Below are 10,130 nucleotides of genomic sequence, written 5' to 3'. Positions count from 1 at the left end.
GTCTGGGCCACGAGCTTTACAAAAAGTCTAGGCAAAGAAGAAAAGTTTGGTTTCGCTCTAATGCATCCAACCTAGCCGCAAATTTCATTTTTGGTTTCCCCTCATTTCTGCATTTTTTATTCTTTTTTTTAATATTATTGGATTGACGTGGCAGTCAGCAGTAAGCAAGTGCCGCAGCGGGGACGCATCTCGGTTGTCCCTAGAATTGCTGAAACTCAAATGATTGTTCGGGTTTGCTATTTGAATGTTGGTGCACCAGGACGCACAATTGCCAACGTCCATTTTGAACTTGTCCAAAAAAATACAAGATTTATATAGTTCAACAATGTGCTTATGTTCATAAAATTGCAGAAGATTTGATTTAGAAAAAAAATTGAATACACAATGCGTCAATATGGCAGCCATGCGAAATAAGACAATATATAAATGAGAAAGACTCTAATCACAAATGAATTACATAAAGATAATTCTAAAAACTGATGTGGCATGATGTAGTTGGTCAGATTGTAAAGTTATTTTTATTGTAAAATAAATCTAACAGATTAAATAAAACTATGTTAGTTTGTGGAATTACTTCTGTATAATATTTTTGTGGCTGTAACAGTACTCTACAAAAATATATAGTGAAACCTTTCTTAGTGGATAAACCCTAATTAGCTGGTCGGTTGAATAGCGAAGAATGGGTCTAACCCTACACTCCATGGCCCAAGTCTTACTTAGAATCCATTAAAAAAAAAAAAGAAAAAAAAAGGACAACAAATTCTTATCAAGTTTTATCAAATCGGACCGCCACAAAACTAAAGCTACCTCCACATAAAAAGCCCAACATTTCTCGCATTTGGAGACTAGTACACCCATAAATATCAACCACCTAGCTTTAAAGCTCCACCCTATAACTCATAACTCTTGCCCTCAAGGCTAGAAGACCAATTGAAATTGTGCACAATTTCAGTTTTTCAAGTGTAACATTCTTAATTAACATATTTACAGTTTTCTTGCTTCCACAAATCTTCTCAAGAATTACCTAACCATCCTTGAGAAGAAATCGAATAAAATGATATCTAATTTGAATATGTTTGGTATTGGAAATAAATGTTAGATTCTTGACATGGAATACACTCTGACTATCATTATAAAGAGTACTCTTCTCATTCTTCTTACCCAACTCCTCTAAAAAATTTTGTAACCAAATCATCTCCTTTGAGGCTTCGGATACAACAACATACTCTACTTCTACGGTAGATAGAGCAACAGTCTTTGGAAAGTTTGAACTCCAAGACACAACAGTCGTAGATAGAGCAACAGTCTTTTGCAAGTTTAAACACCAAGACACAACAGTACCACCAGAGTATATACAAAACCTATAGTACTCTTCCGGCTATAAATATCACCAGATACATCAACATCAACATAACCTTGCAACTTCAAACCAGGTCCATTAAAGCAAAGATACGTATTTGAAGAACCGACAAGCTGTATTCAGGATTTCTTTTTTCTTGGTGCCCATTTACGCCAAACCAACAAGCTTTTCACTGATCTCCCACAGCTTACGTGCTTTCTCTCGATCGCTGGCTTCTTTGGAAAGCTGGTTTTCGAATGAGGATGAATTCTTGTTCCAGCTCCAGTAAACACCTGATTTTGTCAGGCTTGGATCGCTCACTACCTGAACAACCAAAGTTCCATTTAGTCTGTGTCCAAATTAGCATGTCATTTCTTCAGGTGCAGATGCATGCAATTAAACAGATCAGTATGTAAATATGAATGTGCGTATTCATCTTTGCATATTGTAGATTTCATGCGACCTGTGCAAGTCTTTTCCCAGCCTCCTCTTCGGAAACATAGCCTTTGGTAATGTACTTCTGAAAAGGTGGGAATAGAAGCCTGAACAGGGGAATATGCTCCCTAAACAAGCCTGTCGTAGCAATGCAACCAGGGTAGAGAGAAGCGAAGGTGATTCCTGTCTCCTCATGGTAGCGCCTATGGAATTCTTGCATGGTGAGCATGTTGCAGACTTTACTGTCTTTGTAGGCCTTGGCACCATCGAAATCTCCTCCATCTATCATTGGCGAGCTGTTTATGCCATTCAAGCCTCCTGCAAGACCTCTTAGATCTCCAAGGTTTGCCTTTGGTGGTACATTCCCAGCCAAGGTGTTTGTGTTACCTAGAATTTCATCCATAATGAATTCACATTTAAAAATATGTATCTTTTCATTATGAATATTTTTCTTAAATTGTTTCCATCAAATGTCTAGACTATGCTGGACCATTTTGTTCAAGATACGATCCTTATATCATGTTTATTCCATTAGTTAACTAGTCACCTAGGAATTCCACAAGTATATTCCTTTGCACATAAAATAGCGATATCTCCCTGATATGCATTGCTTTCAACATTTGAGTTTCTTCAAGATCTTAAAAAGTATTACCAGATTTTGATGTGAAAACTAACTTAGAAAGTTTAAATTCTCTCCTTTTAGCTTATTAAGGTTTGATTGAGAAATGCCGCATCAAACTTACGTGGAGTTCATATTGTGGAATGCATGTTACTACCTGTAATGGAGCCAACAATGATGAGACGCTTGAATGGGTAATCTGATTGCTTTATGTTGTCAAGCAGAAGCCGAGCAAGGAGGAAGTGCCCAAGATGGTTTGTCCCCACACTCAGTTCAAACCCCTCAGCCGAGAAAGATGGCTCCTTAGCTGTGGGTTGGTAAACAGCAGCATTGCAAACCAGAACATCAATTGGCATGGCCAAACCACGGAGGTTATCTACAAATTGCCGAACACTGTCAAGGGAGGCAAGATCAAGATGCATAACAGAATAGTTTTCCTTGGTAATGCCGACTGATTTGGCAGCTCTCTCAGCCTTGAGGAAATTCCTGCATGCCATAATTACGTGCCATTTCCCCGTTTCAGCTAGAGCCTTTGCTGTGGCCAGGCCCAGTCCAGAGGAGGCTCCAGTGATTATCACAGTGCCCTTTCTCAAAGTCTTCTTTGCTTCTGGTGTAGCCTGGTCGATAGCTGGAGTTGTTGTTGCTGTTTGGGATCTAATGGTCCCAACAAGAAGTTTCCTTTTTCCAACTTCCTGCAAATGAGGTCCCATTGGTTGTATCCATACAAACCCAAAACCAACAGCTTGAAATTTCTGTGTTAATTCACTGTCAAGTTTAGGGTGATTAGGGCCTTCCATGGATCACAATTTATCTTATTATGTAGTTCCCAACATTTGAATTAAAGTGTATGTTGTCGTAACAATTTAAAATGAGTATACTCCTGCAATGCCAAGGGTCATTCTTGGAATACCATAGAGGCATTTTGGTTTTTACCATTTTATCAGTAGCTGTGGGCTTAAGGAAGCGAAGCTGAAATCATATTTCCATAACATCTTCAGCACGGTTGAGTGTATTTACATCATAGAAACATGAATTCAAATTTCAAACCCATATTCTTGCATTAAATCCTAATTCCAAATTTTCCAGGCCATGATTGGAGGTTTAAGGGAAAGAAAATACTGGATTTCAAATGAGAACAAAACCCATTTTATGAAATCCCGAGTCTTTCGCTTTTGCCCAACTTTGTGGCAGTGTTCGAAACAAGGCAATGGTTTGAATTTCCAAGGTTTTCTCTCATACCCACTTTCAAATAAGAAATAGACGGCATTTTAAGCTAAATATTTCTTAGGAATAAAACCCGGAAAATTAACAGAAATTTTCAGGAAAAGAAAAAGGCAAGTGATAAATAAAGCACCTGGCTCCTAATCAGAGGACACTTGATTTCATTTTTTAAAAGGTTGGATATTGAAGCTCCAAACAGATCCGAGTCCTTGAGAGAAATATTGGACTTCCCCTGTGAAGAAGGACAACAAGAAAATTACTTTGCATGAGTCATAACAATAATAGAAGACCTGAAAGGGCCCATTTTTCTTAAGAAAACACCACAATATATGCAACAGAGGAAACGAAAACGTTTGAGAAGAAGTATACCCCCTTGTGGATGGAAATAGCAGAAGGAAGTGAAAGCGCTGCTTGAAGAGCCATGGGAGAACTGGAATGTTTTAACAGGCAACTGATATTACTTCCGTTTATCTTTCTTTCTGGTGACAGAGATAATAGTTATGGTGTTGCTGACTAACCTGCCACGTGGACATACATTATCCATATTCCAATCATGTTTCGAAATCTAGGATCATGGTTTAGCATTATTGTTGGTGCTTTCATCCATCCAGAGCCTTCTAGCAAAAACCCATGGACTTGGGCTCAAAGCTAATTCATATCTTTGTTAGTGGGCCACTCCAACACTGTTCTAATACCTATTTAAACATCGGCTAACCTACAAAGATAGTCATTGTTAATCATGTGGGAAACCTTGGACTCTAGCCAATAACATTATATAGATCGGGAGTGGGTATGTCGTCCTCTTTGCTGTAGTCTTTTGAAAAACAATAGATTTTTGTCCTATGTTAGATCCAGCATTTCATTTTGTAGATAATCAACAAGCATACACTTCTGGCTATTGTTTGAAAAAAAATTCTTCTCATCAATTACTATTTATTACTTTATACCTCACACCTTATGAAAAATATATTTATACTCTATAAAAAACACCACCATATTACAAAAAAAAATTGTTGATGTGAGATGTGAAAATGAATAATAACTAATGTATAGAATTCATCTTGTTCGAATATCTAAAGTTGCAAATTTCACTCGTTATTCTTTATTTGCATCATATTAAGGTTGGGTTTAGATGTTGAGATGAGTTGAGTTTTTTATGAATAGTAATGAGTTGAGATTGTTGAATGAGTTTGGTAGGGTCCACTTAAAATGAGTTTATGTATGTTTGGATGTTAAAATGAGTTTAGATATATTTATAAAAAGTTATAAAATAATTGGGACCCATCACTGTTAACCTGACATTTTTGTTCCCCACGCGGAGTTCACGGAGATTGTATAAAAAAAAAAATTTGTCCCACACAAACCGAGAGAGAGATGATAGCAAAAAGACAAAAAAAAAAAGAAAAAAAAAAGGAAAAATCAACTTTTGTCAGAGAAATATTGCCTCACACACGGAAATTTGAAAAGCTGTGGGCCCAACTTCTTTCATGTTTAAACTGTGTTAAGAAGAGATTCACTTGCGTTTGGATGTTGAATTCGGTCTAAAAACGAAATGAATTGAATTGAGTTGTGTATCCAAACGAAGCCTAAATGATTTTTTTTCTTGGAATGCGTGAATGGAAATCACTAGTGACTACTTCAATACAAATTTTTAGTGCTCATCATACTGTTGGAAAATATGACATAAGTTCGAAACCATTATTAACTTTCATTTTTTGTTAATTTTTCTTTTTCATGCACTCTGATATATATTTTAGAGGGTTTAATAGGACCTTAAACCCCATATTGTAACTTTAATTATAGTCCGTGAAAGAATAAGGAAAAAAAAAAAGAAAAAGGAAGCATTTGCTTGAATTCATCTCATCTTTGTACCTATGCGGTCGTATGCATAAGTAGGATTGTAGCCCTAATCATGCATACCAATGTTTTGAATACCGTACCGGTCAAGTACTGGAACGAAATATTTCGATACTAATACCATTTCGTGTATCATTTCAGGATAGTCGATATACGAATAAATTATATATAAAAATATATATAAATTATAAATAACCTAGTCTGAATTGATGGTAAAAAAATGAGCTTGTAATTTAAAAAAATGAAAAAAAAAATTAAAGGCCGAAATATCAGTCGGTACAGGCTGAAATACGGGCTGGTACGAAATATGTATAATACCTATACAATATTTGAAACACTGATGCATACTCTTTGCAGAGTCTTTCTAAGAGCCTAAAGATAAGAAAAAAGAGAGTTACGAAATATTAACAAATTTATGCACCTTTAAACTGTCGTCTTTTAAAGTCGCGCGAACTGAAAAAAATAGATCCATTACAAAATGGGTGTTAATATGGAGATAAAGTGACAATTTTAATAATTTAGTGCTTGTTTGGGATTTCAATAGGAGAAAGAGTTTTTTATAATAGCACTTTTAATTATAGAGATTTATTAAAAAATTCTACTATTAAAAAATTGTTTACTGTTAGATAAACATGAACCTGAAACCTTTTTTAAGTTAGTCATGTTGGCTTTTTTAAATGTAATATTATTTATAATAGCTTTATAACAAAGTTTCAATTTGGTACTTTTTTTAAAAGTGTATTTTCAGGTTTTTTTAAGTGCTTAAAAAAGTATTTTTTGTACATATTTAAAATTGCGGTGGGTAATATAGCTTTTAACTTTAAGGTTTATAACTTAGAACTTAACTAATAAGCTCAACTATTAAAAAAATATTTATTATTTGGTAATCATATGTTTAAAACATATTATATTTATTTGGAAACAGTTTAAGAGTACTTTTTGAAATAGAAATGACATCCATTTTTGCTTCGCTTGAGTGATCGATACAGTTTGTGTAGTAGTTTCTGTTGTCTAATCTTGTGAGGGAGACTTTGGGGGTAACAATCATTTCTAATATGTAACCAATGAGCTATGAATTTAATAGTAAGTACTGTGAGTAAGACTAGGAGCTCTACTATGCCTTAACATGGTGTCTAAACATGCTCTATCTAAAGGTAATTCTATCTTATATCCTTTAATTGTTGTTATAAGGTCTTCTATTAGTTTTCGCTTTACCTTTATTTATTTATTTATTCTGCTGCTATCCACTCAACAAATTAGGAGTAGAGCACAGTGGAACTAGGACTAGAAGTAGGATAGAGATTCCTTCGTCGATCCCCACAACCGCTAAAGGTTGCTGGAGCCAAGTTCTTTCTTCCCTACTTCCGCTGCCAAAGCTAAAAGATTAGTTGGTTTTTTAAAGATTATGACAACATTCTTGATAGTTTAAAAATTATAATTATTTAAAGTTGTATGGTCCATTGGCAGTCTTTTTTAAAATTGAAACTACATTCCGCATTATCCAGAAAAGCACGTTAGAGGAAAATCATCATAATTGATACTTTTTCTCAAACATACTTTTTAACTTATTTGAAATTAAAAAGTACTTTAATATGTAACACACAAACAACTTAATTTTATCATTCAAGAGCTTTTAAGTTTATTTAAATATTTTTTAAGTCTCCAAACCCAATCTCAAACAGACCTTTTATAAATTTACCAAACATACTATTTTTTCTTCAAAAGAGCTTTTAAGTTATTAAAAGGATTTTTTAAATCTCCAAACTCATATCTAACCTTACATTTATGTCCGGTTTGGATACAGAGGTGAGATGACCTCACTCTGTACGAAAAAATCACCTCTTATCCAAACAGTGAATGTGAGATTTCAAAGATGGTTTTAAATTTTTTCATGTAACGACAAACTATCATTACTTCCCTCAAGCCATACTCAAGCGAAGTCTCGAGCGAATAATCTGTGTAATGGTCGCTCGAGCTACAGTCAAGCGAACATCAAGTGGACATTGTGTATGGGCACCATTCAATTTTTTGGGTTGGTAATTTATTAATTACTATTATTTATAAATAAAAAGAATCATTATAAACAAAATATATTTATAAATATATTTTTTAATGGATCTCGCGATAGATTACTTATTTACATACACAAGGAAGTTTGTAACATAATTCTTTACAAATTAGCATCGCTAATTTTAGAAGGTCTATACATAGATTTATTTTAATAAATGATTGGTCCATACGTAATTTTTATAATAATAAAATTATAAAATAAAGTAATTTTATATGAGACAGAGTATAAAATAGATATATAGACAAAACATTTTCTTTACTCTATGCCGAGTTGTTGAGAACATTATAGGATAGAATTTTGCCAAAACAAAAGAGTAATTTTCAATCATCAATGGCATATGATGTTTGCATAAAATAAGTTCAAAAGCTAGGCAAAATGACTATTAGTACTTGAAAATGGAAAATGATTTTAAGCACAATATTTTTATAAAAAATATCTCATAAATATCTTTTAATTATTTCATTATTTTGTAAATAATGAAATTACGGTAGGTAATTTATAAATTACTATTACTTATTTATAAATATATTTATAAATAAAATAAGTTCAAACCAAAACTATGCAATAATTGGTGGGACGTAATCTATCAAATCTTGAAAAGTTAAAACCATCTCATTTCACTTCCAAATCCAAACACATAAAATTTTTAAAAATAATTCTATTTTATCTCAATTCAATAATTTTATTACTATTTACAAATCATCTCGACTCATCTCATCTTATTTTACTATCCAAAGGAAGTCTAGTGAGCATATTACGAAAAGAACAGAAGTTTGAAGGACCAAAAGAGAATGAAGAATATTCCACAAAACTTATTTATTTATTGGTAGTTTGAATTTGCAGACCTTGGGTTGTAGAAACCCTCAAAGTTCAAGTTTGACCAAGCTTTAAATATTTCATTAAACAATGAAATACACTAAGAACTCTCCAATTATGTGTTAGGAAAGATAAGAAAAAAAAAGAGTAAGGAAATACAATATTTATATAGTTCGGCAACGTGTTTACGTTCACAGAGTTGCAGAAGATTTTATTCAAAAAAAAGTTGAATACACAGTGAGTCAGTATTGCGGCCGTGCGAAATAATACAATATATAAATGAGAAATACTCTAGTGACAAATAAATTACACAAAGGTAATCCTGCAAACTGGTGTGGCATGATGTGCTTTGTCAGATTATGAAGTTATTTTTATTGTAAAGTAGATCTAATAAACTACATAAAACTATATCAGTTTATGAGATTACTTTTGTGCAATTTTTTTGTAGTTGTAGTAATACTCTATATAAATATATAGTGAAACCTTAATTAGTGGATAAACCCTAATTAGTGAGTCGGTTGAATAGCGAAGAATGGGTCTCCCAAGTCTTATTTAGAATCCATAGGGAAAAGTAAACAATGAATTCTTGTTGAGTTGGATTATCAAATCGGGCTGTCACAAAACTAAAGCAACCTCCTCACAAAAAGCCCAACATTTCTCCCACTTGGAGATGAGTACAACCATAATGATCAACCACTTGGCTTTGAAACCTCCACACTATAGCTCATAGCTCCTGTCCTCAGGCTAGAAAACCAACTGAAGTTGTGCACAATTTTAGTTTCTCATGTGTAACACCCTTAGTTAATATATTTACAGTTTTCTTGCTTCTACAAATCTTCTCAAGTATCAGCTGATCATCCCAAAGAAGAGATCGAATAAAATGATATCTAATTTTAATATGTTTGGTATTGAAAATAAATGCTGAATTATTGGCAAGGAATATGACACTCTGACTGTTATTGTAGAGAGTACCATTCTCATTCTTCTTACCCAACTCCTCCAAGGAATTATGTAACCAAATAATCTCCTTTGAAACTTTGGATACAGCAACATGCTCTACTTCTATGGTAGATAGAACAATAGTCTTTTACAAGTTTGAACCCCAAGACACAATAGTACCACCAGAGTATATACAAAACATGTAGTACTCTTTCTGCTATAAATATCACCAGATAGATCAATATCAACATAATCCTGCAACTTCAAACTAGGTCCATTAAAGCAAAGATACGTATCTGAAGCATCCCTCAGATACCTCAAAATCTACTTTACTGCTTCCTAATACTGTTTTCCTGAAACACTCATGTACCTACTTCCAATTCCCACTATATGGGCAATGTTTGGTCTTGTACAGACCATAGCATACGTTAGAGAGCCAATAGCTTAAGCGTAGGGTACCTTACTCATTTAATCATGCTCCTCCTCTATCTCTAGTGACTAATCCTTCCTAAATTTGAAATGACTTCCCAAAAGTGTGTCCACTGGTTTTGCTTTGTCCATATTGAACCTGCTGAGAAGTCTTTAACATACCCTGTTTGTGAAAGTCTCGATGCGCCTCTGACTCTATCTCTAATAATTCTCATGTTAAGGATTTGCTTTCAGCTCCCAAATTATTCATTTCACAAATGTTTCTCCAGATTGTTGATATCATCAATACTAGACACTAGAATGATCATATAATCCATATACAACATTAGAATGATATAGGAATTGTCAAAATACCTAACACAACAATAGTGGTTTGCCTGACATTTGGTGTACCCTGCATTGCA

At 33.8% G+C, this 10,130-nt stretch overlaps 1 protein-coding gene across 1 annotated transcript; it reads right to left on the bottom strand.

The window, feature by feature from the left end:
• Positions 1–1,121: 1,121 nt before the first annotated feature.
• LOC109013327 (protochlorophyllide reductase-like) lies at positions 1,122–4,094 on the bottom strand. The gene is made up of 5 exons (XM_018995366.2): positions 3,984–4,094; positions 3,748–3,846; positions 2,551–3,085; positions 1,803–2,161; positions 1,122–1,663 (listed from the first exon to the last, which is right to left on the bottom strand). Exons 1-5 carry the CDS (start codon positions 4,035–4,037, stop codon positions 1,508–1,510), a joined length of 1,203 nt encoding a protein of 400 aa, XP_018850911.1. The 5' UTR covers positions 4,038–4,094; the 3' UTR covers positions 1,122–1,507.
• Positions 4,095–10,130: the final 6,036 nt, after the last annotated feature.

This window comes from Juglans regia, chromosome 1 (genome assembly GCF_001411555.2).
Source record: "Juglans regia cultivar Chandler chromosome 1, Walnut 2.0, whole genome shotgun sequence".
NCBI classification, from domain to species: domain Eukaryota; kingdom Viridiplantae; phylum Streptophyta; class Magnoliopsida; order Fagales; family Juglandaceae; genus Juglans; species Juglans regia.
Note: the sequence above shows the minus strand (reverse complement) of the source record. Positions and strands in the feature narration are given on the sequence as shown.

Excerpts from the sequence above, each read along its gene's own strand:
- LOC109013327 (XM_018995366.2), bottom strand. The coding sequence starts at position 4,037 with ATGGCTCTTCAAGCAGCGCTTTCACTTCCTTCTGCTATTTCCATCCAC. Across the intron at positions 3,847-3,983 it reads CTATTTCCATCCACAAGGGG|GGGAAGTCCAATATTTCTCT; the intron begins GTATACTTCTTC and ends CCTTCTTCACAG. Across the intron at positions 3,086-3,747 it reads GTCCTCTGATTAGGAGCCAG|GAAGTTGGAAAAAGGAAACT; the intron begins GTGCTTTATTTA and ends CCTCATTTGCAG.